General features: G+C 36.9%; 3 protein-coding genes across 12 annotated transcripts in view; 1 reads left to right on the forward strand and 2 right to left on the reverse strand.

Moving 5' to 3' along the window:
* Pde9 (phosphodiesterase 9) overlaps positions 1-2,723 on the reverse strand; it is a 135,134-nt gene extending 132,411 nt beyond the window's left edge. For 5 of the 7 annotated variants that reach the window (XM_069123610.1, XM_069123612.1, XM_069123613.1 and 2 more), the window contains exons 1-2: positions 2,498-2,723; positions 1,434-1,529 (exon numbers count right to left, since the gene is read on the reverse strand). The gene's annotated coding sequence lies outside the window, so the exon portion shown is untranslated. Of the gene's footprint in view, positions 1-1,433; positions 1,625-2,488 lie in introns of all 7 variants that reach the window. The other 2 variants (XM_069123611.1, XM_069123614.1) reach the window with 2 other exon arrangements.
* Positions 2,724-6,794: 4,071 nt separating this feature from the next.
* Positions 6,795-10,214, reverse strand: Ada2a (Transcriptional adapter 2A). Of its 2 annotated transcripts, XM_069123536.1 has the most exons (4): positions 9,897-10,214; positions 9,364-9,578; positions 7,413-9,182; positions 7,209-7,339 (listed from the first exon to the last, which is right to left on the reverse strand). In XM_069123536.1, the coding sequence occupies exons 2-3, from the start codon at positions 9,425-9,427 to the stop codon at positions 7,804-7,806; spliced, it is 1,443 nt and encodes a 480-aa protein (XP_068979637.1). In that variant the 5' UTR covers positions 9,428-9,578; positions 9,897-10,214; the 3' UTR covers positions 7,209-7,339; positions 7,413-7,803. The 2 variants fall into 2 exon arrangements, with proteins under 2 accessions (XP_068979639.1, XP_068979637.1); XM_069123538.1 differs by lacking the exons at positions 7,413-9,182; positions 9,897-10,214 and adding an exon at positions 6,795-7,037 and having other exon boundaries at positions 7,159-7,339; positions 9,364-9,525.
* Positions 9,664-22,502, forward strand: part of Nep2 (M13 family metallopeptidase neprilysin 2) — a 38,357-nt gene continuing 25,518 nt past the window's right edge. For 2 of the 3 annotated variants that reach the window (XM_069123531.1, XM_069123532.1), the window contains exons 1-2: positions 9,665-9,866; positions 11,968-12,473. In XM_069123531.1, the coding sequence (XP_068979632.1) occupies positions 12,328-12,473 (146 nt within the window). In that variant the 5' untranslated portion in view covers positions 9,665-9,866; positions 11,968-12,327. Of the gene's footprint in view, positions 9,867-11,967; positions 12,474-22,502 lie in introns of all 3 variants that reach the window. The other variant, XM_069123533.1, reaches the window with a different exon arrangement.

Below are 22,502 nucleotides of genomic sequence, written 5' to 3' on the forward strand. Positions count from 1 at the left end.
TAGAGTTCATATAATGGGAATCGGCTCTCTCTCTCTCTCTCTCTCCCTCTCTATCTCTCTCTCTTTTCGACAACTATGATTTCTCAAACACATAACGGAAATTCACGTTCTGACAAGTGGACTCAATCGGCTTATATACTTTTAATCTTTAGCGTATCAAGGATCGATATTCTTCGTTAACGATAAAAAGACCTCGTGGTTCTTTAGAATTATTGCGTTAGTTTATATCGTTATATGTTTATCGTACTAATGTACTCGTTGAATTTAACGAAGATACCATGCGTAAAAATTGTGAGATTAATTTTGTTATACATAAATATTATTTATTTAATATGTAGATTCTCCATTCATACTAGATTATAAATATTTATACGATCTCAGAATTTTATAAACATAATTAAAAACATGGAATCTAAACAGATTAGTTTCACACACTATCGACATCGCTGAGTAACCCTCTTATCTTGGTACGCTACAAGTTAATCGAGCACTAACTAAACTTTCGTTCTAATAAAAAAGAGAGTTATATTACACAACCTTCTTTTACTCCTAGTACCGTTTTCTAACGCGAATATTCATTCCCCTTCGAAACACTAGCGACGCGTTCTACTGGCCATTTATTATTAGTGATTGCGTAAATATTATGTAGTAGGTTCGCTTTGGCTTCATTCAGGACAAAGTGGACCGATAATATTTACTATGTATGTATATACAAAATCTGGTGAGTGAATGTTTACGTGATACAAACAGAATTACGCAAACCTAGTAGCACAATGGCGCTACAGTAATCCTATATTCCGTTCATTTACGTGACAAACGTGCACGTCGATGCCGTCGGTGTCGACCGAATAATAAAGACTCCGCATGGTAGTAGTCTAATTCGTGTGATCAAAGGACATACGTTCCGCGGGAATTCGAGTGTATTCAAATTACTTGTCATTCAGCCGAAAAAAGAAAAACATAATTCCTCGAAGATTTCCCCGTTCGAACTACCCGCGATTTGTATTTACACGCTTGACGTTGCATCGTACGTATCGTAAACCCAAGAACATTTAGGTTAGGAAACATTGGAACAAGAATGGTACCTCGGCCATTAAAATTTAGACGATCCGTCGTATACGCCAATGGTGCCACATATAACTCGCTTTGATCAAAATCAGAGGGAGGAAATACATAATATTATTCTCAAAAATATTCCATCGACAAACATTAATCTATATATCGAACGATCTTCTGGCATTGCAGTCGCAAAAATACGCACTAGCACGAGCCACGTTCCGCTACAGTGGATTCGTGGAACGATGTTTCCTTCGCGTATACCTACACGTAAGAACGCGTTTTGGCGCGTAACGATAGAAACAGACGCGACAATGACAGCACGTCAAAGAATGTCACGTCAACGGTAGAATGAATGGAGAAAAGTATGTACTCACCTCTGTTGCAAAAAACGTCAACAACCGACGTATTCTTCGAACGGGATGTTTTTCGCCTTATCGTCGACGTTTCGATGTCGCGTGGGCAGTCCGCTTCTAAGTAAACAAAAACACAGACTTCAAATCGTCGATTCCTTTCCACGGGAGTTTCTCTGTTTCTCCCGTATATGTAATCACTCGCGTGGTCCTTTCTTTTTTCGATCAGTAAGAAATAGTCGTCGAGAAGAGCGCGGCAACAGCAAATGCGACAACAGAGGTTAGAGTCGTGACAAAGATATATGTAATATGAGAATCATACGGAGAAAGAGACGAAGATAGAAAGAACGAAAGGAAAGGATAGGAATAGAAGAAAAAGAAACGAAACACGAGAAAAGTAGCTAGAGATAACGAGTACAAGTTTCCTGCACTTGAAAGAGTATATATGTGAGATACGGGAATCTCACACGTCGATCACCAGACACGAGAAATACTTTCGCCGAGACGAAAGGCTTTCGTCGGTTCGCCGACGATTCGATTCACTGGTCGTCAAGATGTCACGTCGTCAGTGAAACCACATGATTGGCCCGCGACTTTTCGAACGTCCCTGCCCGTTTCGACGTACGGGTCTCACTGCTGCAGTTTTTCCACCGGGGGTCGTCAAAAAGTGAAACTTCCCTCAACTAGAGAAACGATTTGTAATTTTGTTTGATTTGGAAGGTGCGTGGCTGCATGCGTGGCGCGCGCGCGCGCGTGTGGTTCGAACTCTCGCGATGAGGGAGATAGTCCTCCTCCTCCTCCGGTGTGTGTTCCTGCTCAGGATCCGATCGAGCAGACACTGACCCCACGAGACGACGTCGGAGCGAACAAGAGAGACAACGAACGAGACATTCGAGAGAGAGAAAATGACTGTAGGAAGCGTACGCGAAAGATGAACGAAGAAACGGAGAAGGGGAAGAGAACAGAGTGCAAGGGAAAAGAAATCGGAGAAAGAGACGAATGAACGCAAAAGAAAAGAACGAGAAAGAACGAGAATGAAAGAAAGATAGTTAACAACAAATCGCGAGCGCGTATAATACCGGACTCACAGTTGGCAGTCTCTCCTCTCGTATCTTCTACCGCCAAATTAACACGCGAATGTCATTCGATTCGTCGAGAGATCACGAACTAATTTCAAACTGATTTCGTACGCACTGATTTTAAGTAATCGTAACACTGGTACAAAGTCACCGTTGATATTTCAGCGTTTCGTTCGGCGAGACACGAGTTCGCGCGCACAAACAAAACGTGTCAGCACGTCGCGCGCTTGTTTAGAATATACTGAATATATTTTGACCCGAGCGCTCTGTTCTGGCTCGGCGCTGGCGCTTCGCGCGTTCGGCAGTCTTCGGTAGCGATCGGTCGCGCTCGGACTCCGTAGCCGAACCAACCACGACGCCCGACCAACCGCGAACGAAACTCGCGCCCTCGCTCGATTGTAAATTACCTTGCAGGGCCGATGCACCGCGATCCATATTTACAGAAATGATAGCAATTTCAGTTTTATTTTTTTTTTCCACGGTTCGAAGAATAATGCTACGAAAATATACCTGCCATTCGAAATCTGGATTATCGTACCAAAACGTTTACCGATTTCCATGTTTGCCTCGTCACAATTCGAAAACAAAGAAATGATGTACAACGTATCGCGTATTTCTACTTGTTACAATTTTATTCGCTAATACTCTTATCTATTGCACTTCTCATATATCGTATGATTTAAGAGGTATAAAATGTCTTTTTTTGCTTGCAACGTGCATTTGTAATTTTATTACATAACGAAGACAAACATATTTCTATAAAATGAATTCCAAACGTTCAATTACATTGTTCGATCGTCGATCGTTGATAAGAATTACCAGTGGTCAAAATGTCAACTTCGTTATACATCGGTAAGGTTGTAAAACCCTTATACGTCATTTATTACAATGCATCTCATCGAATTAGATTACAGTTCTTGCTACGAGTGTCTAAAAAGCACGAGAACAAAGCGAATCAGAAGATACACCGAGAAATACCGGCATTCCGCTGTAACTTTGAACGAAAATTAGATGAATACAAAACAAAGTGAAGCCTTCAAATCGTACGCTACTTACTTAACATATCGTATGATGCAAATAAACTGTGAATCGTAATAGCATTACAAATTCATTTAACCTCCGGAGAAAAATTTATAAATAAATATTAATGCGCAATACGAACCAGTGGATAGATACATTCCGTGAGCGTTTAATGAAACGGTTAATCGACACAGAGCTGTTATTGCGATTCCATCAATGTATTTCCCTTGCTCGTTAAAAGTGCGATATATATATGTGCTTGCCATTAAACGGTTACGCTTTCATCGTACCACAAAAATCCTATCAAGAATTTTAATTGCATCGCGCACAAACGCGGCGTGAATCCTCCCAGTCTCCTTCGATATCATCGGATAAAGGTAACAACAGTATCGGAGGGCATTGTGGAACATACACTTTCGCATGTATACATTATGCAAATTAATTCCATCGATTGGCCGGTAGGCTGTACACAGCCTTGTCGAGGGTTTTAGTAACTCTGTTCTAGCTACTGCTCTCGAGAACACAGCTATTCCAGGAGCCTCGTTTATCAGACAATTTCTAGAAAACTGCATCGTTCTAGAGGAACTAGCGAGGAAGCATCGAAAGGGTTAGTAGAAGAAATTGAACGAGGTGTAAGTTGTACAGAGGATATATCTTACAATTATTTCCACCTACTGCGTCTAACTCCCTTATGATTCCCGTGCCAACGATGCAATGTTTCCAATATACCCTTTACGATGTTCTATATTTTCTTGAGTCAACTAGAGCTATCTTATTACGTTTGAACTGCTTGTACAATTTTTCGTAATATCCTTATTAAAATTTTCTTTACACCTAGCTACTTAGAGTCGAAAAGCAGCGAAGATAATACGGTAAAATAATATCGACTCTCGTGATTAAAACCTGCCTTGTGTGATATTTTACGATTCGTTGAATGCAGGCTACGGATTTCTTATAGCCTATAAAGTATAATATTATTTAGCAGTCATCTTATGCGAGGATATTCATATATTTCGATCTTAAGCGGTTAGGCCGGGTTCAGTTATTACGTTTTCAATTATTATTTATCGTTCCTTGTGTGTATTCTTGGATGTTCGTCAACTATCACCAACGCCCATAAAGTAGGATACGGAGATAATCTTTCCGTCGAGCTATCCTGCACGGATAGTCGGTAATCTTTGAGATAATGCTTCTTCCCAAATCAGTCCGACTTTGCTATCTTCCTACTTCTGCACGTATTGGAAAGACTCGCGCTATAAACCAAGCAATATTTTCTATGAATTTACAAACGATTAACGACCATCATAATTATCTTAAAAGGTTCCTTCGTGGGAGTAATCGAAGGACCGATTATCGCGTGCCGCCTATGGCAAAGTCGCTCTTCTCAATAGCACACACGCGATTAAAGTAAATGTATGTAAAGGACAATGTATAGAGTAGGTAGATCATAAACATGTATGAAACCAAGAAACCCACTAAATATAGCAGTTCTTATTTCGATAATGATTAAAAGGATGGATAAAGGACACAGTCGGAAGCAAATAATTCGATTGCCTCGTTTTTTCGAATGGGAAAATGGGAACACGGAAAACGGTGGAAAATTACATGCTCGTAGACGCGCGCCAAACACGCAATTGATCAATAAACCCTCACAAACGTAGAGTTTTATTTGTTACATTTCTTATTCATAAACTAGAAGTAATTTTTACAATAATCGTAGATGTTAAATTTTCAATAGCGAGATAATACGATGACCGTTTTCATAAAATTGTACGTTTTACAGGATAAAAATATGTATTTATTTTTGTTTGAATATGTCCTGCTTCTCTATTTTATCAAGGGAAAATGGGGAGAATTAAATATAAAGAAGTCGAAAATATAGAATAAAAATTTTTGTTTTAATTTTTTTTTTTTTTTTTTATTTTTCCATCGAGACAACGATCTACAGTGAGATCCGTTATAACGAGACGTGATAAAGTGCACGCGTACCGAGGGAAAATTCAAAGTCGATTTTCTCGAAAACAAAGCTTCAAACGAAAAATTTTTATTCTATATTTTCGACTTCTTTTTTCGCGTAGAATCACCCGCTTTCCGCTTGTACCACCAGTTACCAACCACCTTGTATACATGCAATGAAGATGGCGTCTTGTTCCATACTACCGTGCGAAAGAAACGTGCGTGGCATAGATTTCTGCCTTACCTTCTTCGCTTTCTCACTTTTCGATTAATTTTCGTCAGTTTGGAATTTCTTCTTAAAAAATTCAGCAATACCATCGAATAAAACAATTACTAGCACGTATTTTCAATCATATTACATTCAACAATGAGTAACAGGGACAACCTGTAAACATGTCCAAACATGGATCTAAGGACATCGATATGTCGCCTAGGGTCTGTGAACTTGCTATGCTATGACTACATAGCGTAGCAATGCAACAGGCGTCGATGTATATACTTACATACCTGCAATCGCAATTTTGCGATTTGTCTTTCCATCTTTCCTGTAATAGTAGTTTGGATATTGTTAATAACCTATACGTACAATTACTAATAATACGAATTTTCTTTCAAGTCGTTTCACAATCACTCGTAATAATTTTCTATCCTTCTAATATATTGGCATTAAACTATGAAAAAGAAAGGGAAAATTAATATTGAAAAAATAAATTTGAAAAAACCAATGTATCATTTTCATGTGATATTACGTAACAAATTATACAGCACCGTCCTAGATTCTTATCGCGTATATTATTCCGCGAAACGAGCATCAAAAGGAAGTTCGATCGAGGGTTCGCTCAACGACGCAGTGTAGTGATAATGAGGATCCATTCTTACGTGCAGTCAACTGTATGTAATTATCCAATGGTAATGCACGGTTAGTAGTAAGCTGTTAGTAAGATTAGCTGGTTCGTTTCAAGGGATTCGTTTAGCTGTCAAATTACGTAATTAGTTACCTTATATTATTGGGATTAAATAAAAATAAAATTCATAAACTTTTAAATCTTATACTTTCATACCTTTATGTAGATCAATTTTTTCAATATATAATTACATACATGATTAAAGCTTCGATATATCTACATCTGTTATAAATAAATCTTTTTTATTTTATCTCCATTTGTAATTACATCCTGCCTCATATTAGAAACTATTTGTACTCTTAAGGTACATTCATACAATCTTATTCACTCATGACATTATAAATAAAGAATATTATAAATAAAGAATATTATAAATAAAGAATATTATAAATAAAAAAAATCAATTTGGAAATTAATAACATAGCTATTAGAAAATTTTTTATTTCGAGCTATATAAAATGATCACAGTGAAACGCACATTTTAAATTACATTCTAATATTGAAGAGATCGTTTCGTTTGTATGTCTTCTAATATTGTCCGAAGTTCCTCATCCTCTAATCGTCCTTCTAAACTGGGTATCAAAGCCTTTGCCTCTTCTGGCGTTTCCGGACAAAGATTTGCGAGCGAAGCTAGTTCAAATTTATGAAGCTTCTTCTGCATAAGTAAACTAAACAATACAAATTTTATAACTTGCTGTAAATATTTTTTATTAAACAGGATAATTTAAGGAAGTAAATTTTTGTCTTAGGTATTTACGCTTAAGACGTCAGTTTTGTGAAGGTACTTACTTTCTTACAGCAGCAATGGTTTCTTTATTTTTAAACCGACGAAATCTGTTCGTATAAGTTAAACTCTTCATAAAAACTTCAGAAAATTCCTGTTCCTCCTCGGCTGACTCATTTTGCGCTTTCCTGTGCTCCAACAACATCAACACTTCCGAAATTAACAAGGTCTCTGCATTTTCAAATTCTAAAAAAAAAAATTACACATAGAGCTTTTATTAATCAGACAGTATCGTTTACGCAATTTACTTAAAACTTACTTCATTTTCTTTAAGTCACTTGTGGGTACATTTTTGATTGAACATTACTAATCACAAATTTTTAAAAAAATCTTCTTAATCATATTTTGCAAAAAAGATACATTTATTATATAATATAAATATAGCACAAAACATTATATATAAATTTACACATTTGTATGTTGCTTATTCTTATATGTATAATTTAAATTTATTGTTATTGTTATATATTATAATACATTTTATATATTTTAATTTATATGCTCACTTTTTTATTTTCAGTCGATCTTTTACAACTCTTACTTGAAATTCTTAATTATAAACCTTAATATGTAATATCACAATCCTGGCAGTATCCACGAACTATAATGTACAAATATTTCGCATTTTTACTAGATTAACGAACTGTATATCATTGATTTGGTTTATTTATATATCCCTTTTCCGTAAGAAAATCGTATATTTTTCGTGTTTTATTTACGTCAATTTTAAGCAAAACCCTAGCTTGTGCCAATCTAAGATAACCAGCTTTTTTATTTTCTGCTATTAAAATTTGTTTGAAATCGAGGTAATTAGTAGGTACTATACGCGTAATTGAACAAAGCTCTTTTTCAGCTGAAGTTAATTTCTCATATCCTGGAAGACCTTGAATTGCAAGTGGCGGCGCCGTTTTTCGTTGTGCGATTGTACTCGATATGGAATTACTAAAATTAATGTTGCAACCAGGTAATATAGTCTTCCAGCTATATTCAGGATTATTCAAGTATTGTTTCCTTTCCTTTTCATTTTCTTGTCTAAGTTTGCTTAACTTTTGAAATATTGGAACACTATGAAAGTGTTCCAAACCGTTATTGCGGAATTCAAATAACTTATTAAGATAATTTTTAAGTTCTCCGGCTCTATGTAAGCCTTCCATGAAATAATCGAACTCTATACCTCCTAATAATTGCATAAAAATTAGTAATCTTTCTGCAAGTGCTCTAGTTATTGTACATTCGTATCTCTGTATCCAAGATATAGTCCTTCTAAATGCTATCAGTCCATGATTACGTATAATTTTTCTTCTCCTCATACGTTCTTTCAGTCTGTTATTATATGCTTGTACTATAGCTACTTGTAATTCTTTTCCTAATTCATAATTATTATCACTTATATCAAATTCATCATAGTTCAAGTCAGAAATTAATAATTCTGCATGATTATCAAAATTGACTTCAAAATCTGATCTTGCTGCATTGTATCCAGCCAAAAGTTTACAATTAAGAGTGTTAGGTGCAAACCGAGGAGGTTCTTCTAAATCTTGCAATTTATATAAATAAGGAATAGGTTCACAACCAACCAAACTAGCTTTTGTTTCTTTCATTTTTGGCAATCCTGGGAAAGCCTGATTATCAATATAATATTGAAGATAATGATTTTTACATTCTTCCGTTGATTTCCCTTGTATTCGTCTGGCCATGTCAACCCAATTACCAAAACCACACTCCTGTAAAACATCTAAACATTCTAATTCTTGTTTCGCTGTCCAACCGCTTCCATTGATCAAGGGAAATTCATTCTTTATGATGATATAGTCGTGATCGTTTCTGTGATTGCTAATTTCTGATCCATTGGAGAAACAAGAGGGACACAATTCCATACTATCACACACAGCACAACGAATATACGGCTCTGTCAATGCGGATTTGCATACGCGGCATATTGGGTCTGAAGTAATGATTTCATCGTTCACGACTGACACGTCGAGTTCTACGTTATGCTCGATCTTTTCTGTTCTACTCGATGAGCAGTCTGAAAGAGGATAATCGTTACTTTAGGCCATGCCGCAATTAAACATTATTTTTACACGGTACAACGTAAAATGTTAATTGTTATCGGAAAAAACATTGACAAACGTCATATGATTATAGGTTAGAAACAGACAGTATTATCTCCGTCTCTTCTTGCTAAATAAAAGAAAAAATAAACATACCTTTCGGAAATTGCAAGTCCGCCGCATCTTCCTCTGTCATATCAGTTAAATTCGGATTAGTCATATTGTTTTATTATATTAATTCTCTACAGTGCTCAAAAAGAATCACTTATTCTTAAACGTGTACTATACTACTAACAAATGGCTACTCACAAATGATCTTGTGCCAATTAGCTGGAGTTGTAAGTACTTGTTTTGCTCACCAGATGGCAGTTCTAGAACCATGTACATATATACTTGATCGGTAAATCTTTTAATCTTTTGTATTCTAGCGCCGCTATTTTAAATGTAACGCTTAAATCAGTTGACTACGTGAAGTGTGCAGAATTTAAGTTTCTAAAATAATTTAACATTTTTAACGTCCCGCATAATATGGAAATCGAAATAGTGTTTTAATTAGTTAATAAACAAGATTAAAAAGAACGTCAAAGATATATGTCAGCTTCGTCATATTGAATGAGAAACGTTGGAAACGATGAGCATTTATTTTCCAAATACATTAGGTATGTATGTTATTTAAGAACGTATCGAACCTTGAAAACGGCGGTTGAATTACGAACATAACCTGAATGTATAAAATCGTGAAGGTCTCAAGTAAAATTGTATGTTTTCCGAATACGGAATTAAACAATTTGACATCGAAATAATTAACATGCGTAGTATACTATCTTTCAAATCAGTTAGACACGCGTACGTGTTAGTTACACAGATATAATGCCCTCGAACCGAGCGAACGTAACAAACCACGAAACTAAATATCTTTTTGGCTCAGGTAACTCGATACATACCTCACTGTCTTACGAAGGATAAGTTTCTCAAGAAAATTTTGTTGTATATAATTATGACTGACGTAACTGCGGTTCCATAGAATAAATTGTAGGTAATTTTATCTTTCTTATAAAAGTACAGTGATATCACACTGTTTGTGTCCGAATTAGTTTATCTTACTTGTAGATCTCTATACTTATTTTGTTACTTCTTCAATGCGTGAGTTTATCTAAAATCAGAAAAATATTTTGTTGTATGTAATCCAATGTTTCAAGCCGAGGTGGTCTGATACATAAAAAAGCAAATAAGGTACAAAAATGTATTAGAAAGATAATATTAAAAAATATTTATCGAAATAAATATACAAACGTTATTTAGTATCATTCTAAGAAATACGCGAAATAAAACTAAAAAATATACGAAAAATACTAGACAAAGGAAGCCAGGTGTACGAACGAGTTCGCCTACGTTATCTTTTATAAAACAAACGATGCTTGTCATGTAACGTGGACACATTTAAGAATACGTCCACATGTTGAACTCTCTATCGGAACGTATAGTTTGCAAAAGAATAATAATAAGTCACTCGCGGATAATAATAGAGTCACTATGCAAATATTGGCAACAGTCTCGTGAAAGCGGTGTATGAGAATTTTCGATACCGTAAGGTACTGTTAGGTTGGAATTAAAAATAGTTATCATATATAATTTTATAATTTATCGAAATAGACATAATCTTGTGATTTATCGAGAAGAATAAAAAACATCTAAAAAAAACGTTTTCAAAGCTTTTAATCTACTAAATCTATGAAATATAGAAATTTAATTTATTAAATCTAGAAAAGTTTGAGAAAACTTATTGAATCTATTTTCTTTTTTTTTTTTTTTACTTTCAATGTTTAATTTATTGTTCCAGGAAAAAAAGCAATGTACAAATGACATATTGATTCCATAGTTTTCAATTTGGATTACATAATATCCACGCAATGAGAAGGAAGACCATTATCTTCCGTTTACAACCATAATTCTTTGGTCGATTTACGTCAGGATTATTGAAAAGACACTAAACCTTGGCCTTCATACCTTCCGTAAGGGATTTCACTCGGGATAATAACTTGTTTTCAGCCCTCGTAATAAGCCAAAAAGATTCATATCTCGCGTTTATTGTGACCTGCTAGGCGTGGAAACCGGTTTCATTAAAATTTTTACGAGTCAACCGATCGAGCCAAATCAAAAAACTTATCGCTTCGTATAATATCCTATTCTTTTCTTCCCAGAGGAAAGTATTCACCGTCTGGGAAATTTTCATTCTACCATCGAATAACGGGAATCGTTTCAACTATTGTAACATTTTGCGAATTCCAATACGACGATAGCCAACATACTATATCATTTAAACACGTGTTTTATATTCGGATGAGACATATTATACGTCTCATGTGTCGAGAAAAATACAGATCTGCAAAAGGCTATCGTGTGCCTTACTGATTATAGCACTCTTCATTTCATTTTGCATATGAAAATAATGGTGCGATACGGCAATTAATTTCTAATTATCGCCAATCATAAACTAATTTATTATAAATCTTGTCACGACATTTACGAGATATTAAAAATAATTCGACGTATCTGAAAATTTATTGCGCGCACGTAACAAAAATAAAAAAGTGGAGGCGTGTTGGGAAAAAGTAGTTCGTCTTGGAACAAGATTAATTGGCATGATCTCTGTAGATATCTGAAAATAGGAATCGTTCCACCAACGGTTATTATCGTAACGGTTGCGTAAACATCGATCTTTAGCGACAGCTTCCTACATTGCGCTCGATTCTCTTGCAGGCGAAGAGAAGTTTGACGAAGATGAATTTGCACGTGAAATACACACCGAATGAAAATCCCCATATGGCGATATCTATGGCAATGTCACGCAACAAAAGGAACATCGTCACGAATAACACCGTGTATAGAACGCGTGCTTAATTTAAGACGATCGTCCGGCTACGACAAGGACTGAAACTGTTTTCAAACACGGACAACGCGTCCATATCGTGGTACAACGATCGAATATGTATTGAGAGTCCTCGAAGGACTGACTCAAATACGCTGAAGCGTGTTTCTCTTTTGTTTCCTTTTTTTTTTCACGTGACCGCGCTGTGTTTCTCATATTCGTGACTTGGATGATCTCTTGACGAACGAATCATGAATCCCGAGCAGCCAGACTTTTCCAACGCAAGAACGCTACATTTCCGTACTCACGATGACGGTGATAACGTTAAAGAAGAAAGCGTTCGATCGGACCGAGGAAACATCTTCGACAACGTTTACAAAATGACTACTATAGATAGGTACGTTCCTTTTATTGAATCAGTGAAAATATAACGAGGCAAATTGTAAAATAGTCGAAGAAGATATAAAGATACATTGGCTTTAAGTTAACGAGGGAATTCAATTTCTCGATTAAAGATATCTCTGCGTGTAGACCGAATCAACCATGAAATATGCTTTATTTTTTTCTTTCTATCCTTTCTTTCAATTTTACGTAAAATTAGATCGAGTATTATTTGATCGGGTTCTTTTATAATAGTTAGAGTATTAAATAATACTTGAATACATTGCCTATAACCTAGAAGATATATAAGAAAAAAAAAAACAAATGATATCGACGAATTCACTCGTTTTATTTATTCTAAAAACGGTTTCGAAGAAGAAAATAATGTGAACGTATGTATTTCTTGTTTGATAGGTCCCTAGAAAGTTCGTTTCGTTACTTTTTATCGATCCTTATATTTTCTTCGTAAAGTCCATTCTAACGCTTCTTTCATCTCGTAAGCATTATAGCGAAAAAAGACTCGCCGATTTAATATTATTTTAGAATACTCATTTAATAACATACTGCTCGCGACTAACGGAGATCGAACGTAAAGTTTCTATTTCGAACTACGTACATGTGCATGTAAAAACGAATGATACTTTCATGGATAAATGAAACGTCAGACAACAGTGATCAACGGTGAAAAATATGTTATTGTTTCCAGAACTTCCCGTTATTTTTACACCGTTCCGACATGAGAAATGAAACAGGAGCATTTGCTTCTTTTAAAGCTACCAGAACAATAAGGATTTCTATTTTCTCTATTTTTCATAAAAAAAACACAAAAAAGAAAATATGTAGATTATACGATATTGAGATTAGTTTAAAAGCAGAACAAACATTGATAATGTTACATATATAGATTTTGACAAGAAGCAAATCTCTCTTTTTCTTCTGCGCTCTACTTGCTATAATTTTCGAATTTCTATCTTTCAATCTCACATCTGGTCAAAAAAAAAAAAAAAAAAAACAATAAGACTCGTAACGTTGCGAGGCAACTTTACGTGAAATTAAAACAGACAATCGCCTACCTGCATCAAATAAAAGATTGTTTAACAATAAATAACGATCAGTTTGGATCGAAAATGATCCAAAAGATGCAGCAGAATCAATTAGCTTTACCTGTGTTGCAGCCAGTAGCCATAAATCTATCTCACAGTACCTATTTTAGACAGACTTTGAACGTTAAATAAACTAACAAATAAAATTCCTATACATGTTCATAGTTGGCTATTTATCTAATAGTCTAAGAGTACATGACCAAGTAATAGAACCAAATGTAATAAAACCAAAACATTTAACGATCCAATGAAAATCTATACGCCACAGGCTAGTTAACGAATAATGCACAGGATCATTAAAAAATTAACTGTGATTTCCAGGAAATTAATGTCAGTCGTCAAAGTGTCTCCTCGTTTCTTCGCTGGGAATTCCGTATACGAGCACGAAGATGCCGTTACCGGCTGACAGTAAATTTCCAGTCGTTCACAGGAATCGAATCTGTATGGTAGAGATTTAGGGTTGCCTACATACGATCGGATATCTTTTTTACACGAGCAGAGTTCGGATTTATTTTCCTTCGCGCCGTATTCTTCCCCAATCGAACGAAAGAAAAGAAAAAAGAAAAAAAAAAACACCGTTTTTGAAAGGGTTATCGGACCTTTTACGGCATTTGTGACTTCGATTTACCTCATTAGCATCGCCTTCGGCATTTCTATATAACGGAACAACCAACATACATACAGAAGCAACCAGTGCGTTCGAAGGCGAACGGTGCAACTTGCACTTTACGACTTGGTTTACGATACTGTACATCTTCGCTTCCGTCGATCAACAAAAAATACATGTAAATTTTGTATTAATCATTTGTGACAAACCATGTCGTGACCGATATTCCATAGTTAAAAATTTATTCGTTTAGCTTTTTTTCATGAAATACTTTAGTGAGAATAATTTTGTAATATTTTGGAGAAATATCACTCGAGATATTCAAATTACAGCGATTGTGAGTCGATGACTTGCTAAGAATTTTTGTAAAAGAGCTTCGTTTCAACTGTAGCTTCGATTCTTCGGTGATACGGTGTTACTACAGCTAGAAACAATTAAAGAAACAAAAGGTTAAGGTGTACCATGTGCTGTCTAAGGAAGAAATTACCGCGAATTATTGCCATAGCGTTCTTCCGATTTGAAAACAGCATCGCCAAAATGAACAAAGAACCGCTTCCTTCTTAAAACATCTTCTTGACACATCGCCAAACTTCTGCTTCCATTTCTTCCTTTTCAATTCGTTTCCCTTTGTTAACTCTTACGATGATTCACGCTTTGAAATTGACAGTAAAAAAAAGAAAAAGGAACATTTCCACGAATGATTTGCCAACAGTTTTCTGATCGATCATCGGAAACAGTCTCATTTAAATGCAACGAAGATAACAGGCGGGCGGGCTCAGCGACAAGTTCTTTCGTATGCAAATGCGAAACGATGGTCCTATGCGATACCATTGAAAAGCATCGCTTGCTTACTCTTGATAAGATTTATTTTAATCGTAATTATCGTAATAGTTTTCTTTCTAATTATCACAGTTAGATACGTATAATGGTATACGATGATTAGAATTAAACTATGGTCGTAAACGATCGCGTAGAAACGAATCTTCGAACATGTTGCATCCAATCTTGAGTTTGCGTCCGATCGTCCGATTGCTTCGTAAACAGCCTTCAATCGTAGAATGGCATCCGTGTAGCAGTCGTGCATGATTATTAGACAGCGGAGACACGAATGAATATTCATCGCGTTGTCGAGCAGAGTAACGTGGTATGGTGTAGCGTAGCGTGGCGTGGCATGGTTCACGGTGGATTCTTGGTGGCAAATCCTGTTTCTGCGCTTGGACGACGAAATTACGCGCTTCTAAACGCAAATTGCGAGTTACATAAGCAACAAGCGAGCGAATACCGAAGCTAACGCTTGCGAGACTGCAAAAGTGAGACAAATCGAGAATCCTTTGATCGTGTTAAATAGGCTTGTTAAGCTGCAAATGAATTGTTCCTTAATTGTCGACGTTCAGGTAGCTCTGACGACCATCGAGTTTTTACAACTGACTGCCTCCTATGGATATAGATAATGTTTAGAATAAAGAGGACTCGTTATCGCGAACGGAAACGATCGTTAGAATAATTCGTTCCTCTTCTCTGCGAGTTTCCATTGTCTCGAGCGAAACCTCTCGAAAAGCATCGATACACAGTTTGCAAGTGGGTGGAATAGGTGAGCTGACTTTCACTCGTGTAATTTCTGATAATTACGACTTATTGTGTTGGATAAGTATGGAAATTGTATTATAGGAATATAATTGAAGATAGATCTGTATCGGTTTCAACAGAATGGATCATATTTTATCGTAAAAACGATTATTGTTCCGTTCGGAATCTTCAAACTCGTTAGGGGAGCATGGTCAGTTGCATTTAGAATTGTTAGTTTACTTTTACTACTCGATAACCAGGGATGTGTTGTAAACTCGGTGTCTCCAAAGTCTATGCTTTAAAACCATATGGTGACGGTACAAGTTTCCGAGGTTTCTGACCTGCAGCAGTATCGCGACCTTTTCAGAGCCGAACGTCTCGTGTCAGTTCGGATACCACCCCACACTTATCAGTAGAAGGCGCGTCAAGGGCGCATGGAATAGCGGTCGTGACATTCAGGACGCCGTTGATTGAAAAAGTAATTTTTGACAAAAGCCAATCAGCGTGTGTCCTGAACAAACTTGAAAGCTCGGACAGTCCGAGCGGAACGTGCTTATTGTAGCTTTCCATCGGTATACACAATCGAGCCTTCAATCAGTCGTCGATGTGTTCTGACATTCAAACAGTATACATAGTACAGACTACGACACACGTACTATGTGTCGTACTCGATTACACATGTTTTTCATGAAAGTAAAAGTTCCCTTCTACTATGGCATTTAAAAGAGTGTAAACTTTAGTTTCTCTTACGCATCACTCGTACACCGTGGCTGCTGATAATTAATTAAATCGCATTGAATCATCATACGACATTGGCGTTCGAGCTAACGAATCACCGTAGACAGACGTAAAACAGTAATTTATCGAATATTATAGAAAGTTTTTTTTCTAATTAATATACTCGAAGTTATCGTATCGTTGTTTCTTATTGCACACGATCGCTTTAGTATCGTTGGAATATCCGCTTTCCATAAAATATATCCTAGACACATACATATACGATATTATTCAGGATATTTCACAACATGCGTCGGATGTGTTAATCTCTTTTTTTAAAGTATGAGTTTTCTGCTCATTAAACTTGGTAATTGGATTCGTTTGTCGCGAAAACATTTCTGCTGTATCGTTTTGCCAGCAACATATCCATTGGAAAAGATTTCGATTTTTCTTGGAAAATTGATTAATCTACGAGTAGATGTCTAATTCGAATATTTTAACAAAATCGCGCGAAAATCTAGATGGCGATACGTTATTAATTTTCCAGCCAATGAAATATCAGGCAGAACCGGTTGCCATTCGTCATCGATTCTGTATGCCACTGACACCGAAATGAGACAGGTTTAAAATTAGTTTCACGATGAAGCACCCGTATCTCTTCTTTTTAGACTGGCATTTGATTATCTGTATTCGGATTTGCATGGATATAAAGATCTTTCGTGCTTCTATTCCTTTTCCATTCGAACGGAATCCCAATACGACATCGCCTTTGCCGTTGTTATTATTTTGGATTTTTGATATAAATTTGATATTATAAAATGTGCAGGAACCTATCGACTCTAACTGATATTAGGAAATAAATAAAATAAAAGATAACAGTAACTTCAGGAAGCGATAAGAATGTATCATCGAGTTTCGGATTTAGATCTTTTCGTTCTTAGAATAGAAGAAACACCAAGCCATAAAGGTCAGCAACAGATTCCTTCCCCATAACTTTGATATTCAAATGGCCACCACCTACGAATGGAAGGAATGGATCAATTTCTTGCAACACTATGTATCGTTATTTAGAAGTTTAACGATCTACAAGGTGAAGCGAGTAGTTTCGATGGAAAGAAGGATACGTGCGGCCGATCTTTGATAAAACGGTCACTGCGACCTGAGCCTAACGGGATAACCTCGATAAACTTTGGCTGGTACGTTGTTGTGAAGCCACTCCTAGTAACATCAGTTTACGTTACGTTTCTGTATGCGTATCTCGGTATACGTAAACCAGACTATCTATGATAATCCAGACGGGCGTAATTGACCCGATTCGACTTATCCCAATTCAAGACAGGTTCTGATATGAACGATGATGCAAAAATAATCATTTCGCCAAAATGGTACAACATAGTACGTTAGATTAAACGAAAATTCCGATGATACGTTAGGCTTGTCCCCCGAATCAGTTTCTACGATGTTCGGTTTTGTCCTTCGATTAAAAATCGTTATTCTCATACGACTGAAAACAATTAAGAGATCATTTAATCTCATCCGAACTCTCAATCAGATGACACGAACGATGTCGAACGTAGCGGTTCGACCGCTCCAAACGACACTTCGCTCACGAGCTACCGATGTATCGGTTCAACATCATAACGAGCGTTAATTATGCATGCTCACGAAGGCTCGATGGTATTTCGATCATTAAACGTTTCAGACCAGTGACAGAGATCCTCCGTATCGCGGGATTTACGCGGACTTTTCGAGATTGTCAGTCGATAGAACGTGGTTAAAAGTAGAACGTCGGTTAACACTCGTAAGCAAGCCGAGTCTTTTGCCTCGTAAATATTACGCAACAAGTCACCGTTGAATGAACCGCTTCCTGTTATCAACATGAACTCCTGATCGACTTCGCGTATCCTACAGCTAATTACATTACGCGAAACCAACTGGACTTTTCATTTTCTAAGGTTTCATGCCACGCACGCGTGGAGTCAGGTGCAACGGTATAACTGTATCTCTCGAGTTTCAGACTTTTCTTGAGAATCGCAGCATTCGATGCTTCCTGTCGATCGCCAGGTAAATGCAAATTCACGCGTTCTGGCGTTCCTTAGCCGGTTCACACGTTCGTACTATGCATCAGCCGAGAAATTCAGGCCGGGGCGTAAACTCGGGCGTAAACAATTTCGATCGATAGTCGGAAAATGATCGAGAATCCCGTTTTTGTAATGATCATCCGACTCAGATCGTACAGATATCGCGTATGTTACCTGTTATCTGGATCATTATACGCATTATATCGTTCCATCTCTTCGTCTTTCTTACAATTTTAAAGTTTGCGACGAAGCTTGCGACAAAGAATAACGAGTTTCGATCTTGTTTCTGTACTGTGTCTCAATAACGTCGCGTTTCGTGAACATCGCAGTTCAGTTGTGCGGGTCTGTCGTGTAATAGAATTTTCTTTCTAGTTTTTCCAAGATACGCTACACATGAACACAGCATGAACCATAACGTAGGAATTTTTATGCTTCACATGGATTATATACACCGTATATGAATTTGTGTTTTATTATTCTTTAGCCTTTCAACTCGTTTATTTGTTATTGTTATTAGTTCCTTCGGTATATTTGCATTGGCAAAAATAATGTTTTTATTTGCTATATATTCGACCTCGCGAATATCATAATGTCACAGTTATTACGCAGTTGATCGCAAACACGACGCCGCTTGATAGAAAACAGGATTATAAGGATAGGCTTTCGCACGAAGATCGCGAGCAAAACCATCGAGACGGTACATATATAGCGGATAAATCTTTCCTGCAACATCTTTTCCAATGGATGGTTTTTGTGATAATTTAGATTTCCCTGACATCGCAGTCGTTTTAACGTCACAGTAACGGTATCCTCGATCTTCGACCAGCCATATGTTCGGTCTACTGGTTGGAACTTTCCTTTCCAGAGGCCCGTGATCTTGCCAGGATCCTAAGTTCGTCACAATGTCATAAATATTCTTCAATTTTTTCCAAGTTTATAAAATCATAGAGATTAGATGAACGAAGAAATAGCAACGCGAAAGATATCGAGTTAAATCTTGAAAATTCACAACGTCAAGAGACTATATAATTTAAATGAAAAACATAAGTCGATCAAAAAACGTTATAGACGAATGAAATCTTGCATTAACGGAACGTTAGCTCTTAAGAAGTTAAACTATAATAAGGCAAAACGATCAACGTAATCTTTTTAAATCTCAAATAGCGCAAAATATTCAATTTGAAAATGCAAAATTAATTCTATCGGTTACAGGAGCGAGATAAAGATCGATAAACTCTGGAAATACAATACGTAGCAAGAAATATCGAAATTCACAAACCTGAAACATCGTCATAAACCTGAATCTTAAGCCACGTTCCTCTAACGCAATTATCATAACTATGTCAAAGGAAAGATCAAATAAAACCGTCCAATCGGAATCTTAGGTAAATGAGATCCTTTATCTATCAACTGTAGTCAACTGCAGTTTCTCCTCCCTTTGATGGGTAAACGTGATCAAACGTCTTTTTTTTTCTCTCCGCGCTCGAGCTGTTAACTCTAAGTGTCAACCAATAATCGATGGGATTTCTTTAATTAACGTCGACACACTTCTTGGATCGCGGTTCACCGACCTTACTCCAGTTGGATTTCTTCGTCCTCGGCTCGTCAGGCGTCTCAAATCGTGATATCGAACTGCATAGTGGCTTGCTGCGAGATCCCGCGATTCCGCGACAACCAACACAACGTGAAATGTATAACGGGATCGACCTTAGCTATTGTTTCGAATGGTACTGCGAGAGCGATCGATAAGCTAATCAACGAATTGCTCGAAATAAAAGCTTATTATCGCCAGCGCTCTGGATCGAAGCCAGTTATCGCGACGATGCTGCGTTTTCTGTCGAAGATAGCGGTACGATCGCCATCGAGCAACAACGTAATCGGTCATGCAGTTGGTACAACGTTTCGTTGAATTATAAAATAGTGCGTCGATAGGATATTTCGTTGGATTACGGAATCGTGGGTAGCTTGATAAACAACTGAAAAATATCATATATGTAATATGATTAAAAGATAGTAGTAAACTGCATAGTATGCAATAGTGAATTAAAATAAGAAGATGTTAGGTTGAATTTTTCGATCTTCTCTAGGACTTACGTATATTCATCGAACACGTAATTAACCGTGTTGAATTTAGTAATTTGGTTATCCGTTGGAAAGCTAGAAGCTCGTGTGCCACAAACGATAATTATCGTTGACGTTGTGCGACAGTGAAATCTACAAGATCAATATTTGTCTTTCTTTTATGGGACAACCTTTATTAAAGACCGCGAGTAGAACGAGCAATTCAGGTTAATGTAGACGTTAAAATATTCCTTTGAACATGATTTAGTGCTATTGTAGCAGATGATAGCGTAACTTGCACAGGCTGCATCAAGCGTTCCACGTCGTAAAGAGCAGTTTCTACGAATCGGGAAAAGAAGGTGAAGGTCGGATAGAACAGCAGGTATTCGCGTGGGAACGAAATCGCGTTAACTGGTTATCTACGAAACTTGATAAATATTTCGCGTAACAATCCGACGATACATATTTTTAAAACACTAGATTGTAAATCGTTGAAGATTGCAGTTGTTTATAGTACTTGTCAAAAAGAAGATAATTTTATAGTTAGGAGAATCGATATTCTCATAATGCTCACATATTTTTTCATCTTCAAGCGATTAGTTTATCGTGCGATAGTCGTTTTTTATAATTTTTTAACAAGCATAAATACGTAAGTTGGTTTCTCGACGCGCTTCAGTCTGATTTTCGCTAATAACATCTGCGTGCATCGCACAAGAAACGAGTAATCGAGGTAGAGATTCACCATGGTGCTGTTTAAATTCACTTTTCAGAGCGATTATTCTCTCGAGAGCGGTTGATAATGCAGCGAATCGTTTTTCAAGACATAATTTACAACGTTGCAAGTAAATCGTTCGTAATTAAAGAAAGGAAAACATCGTAAAAAATTATTCGAAAGTGGACTATGGTAATAGCTTACGAAGGTAAAAGAGAAGGAATTTCCGAAAAGCATCTTTTATAAATCTTGCGGTAGGTTCGTCGATTCGTCGTATTTGAACGGACTCGTCTGTCTCCGGTAGTTCATCGACTTGGACGCGAACATTGTGTGCCGATGTAACTATGGTTATCAGCCGTGGTGTATGAGCGATTAGGTAAGAGAAACCAAAGTTTACACTCTTTTAAACGCAATAGCAGCAGGCAACTTGTACCTTGGTAAAAAACGATGTGCAAAAAACGAGTACAGTACATAACGTATGTATTTGGTTGTTTGTACTATGATGTTTGAGCTGATCGACAGAACGACGTGTACCGATTGAACGTTAGAACATGTCTATACTGATTGATGGCTCGAATGTGTACATCGATGGAAAGCTACAATATGCACGTCTCGCTCGGACTGTCCGAGCTCTCAAGTTCGTCCACGATACACGCTGAGTGGCTGTTGTAAAAATTAGTTTTTCAATCAACGGTGTCCTGAATGTCAGGATCGCTCTTCCGTGCGCCCTTGACGCGCCTTCTCCTGGTAAGAATGGGGTGGTATCCGAACTGACGCGAGGCGTTCGCTTTTCCGAAAAGGTCGCGATACTCCTGCAGGTCAGAAACCTCGGAAACTTGTACCGTCGCGATATGGTTTCAAAGCGTGGACTTTGGAGACACCGAGTTTACAACGTATCCTTCACTATCGAATGCGAAATAAACTAACAATTCTAAATGCGATTGCTCGCTTAATACGAATTTACGACCTCGTTATAAACCTCACCGACGAGCAGCGCACGTGGCTCCTCGGTGTGTTCGATGTGTTCCGTGGTGGAAGGGTATTGGTAATTTTCTATAGCATGACTTACAATCTTACGAACAAATGTTTAGAAAAAAGTATCTTAGAGATGTTGAATCAGGTTCATCGCGATTTGTCGCATTGATAATTTTCCGAGACGCGACTGATTCTCTAATACGATTCGTAAGTAAACGATAGC

The sequence above is a fragment of the Bombus flavifrons genome, chromosome 11 (genome assembly GCF_040668555.2).
Source record: "Bombus flavifrons isolate JBK064 chromosome 11, iyBomFlav1_principal, whole genome shotgun sequence".
Taxonomy (NCBI): domain Eukaryota; kingdom Metazoa; phylum Arthropoda; class Insecta; order Hymenoptera; family Apidae; genus Bombus; species Bombus flavifrons.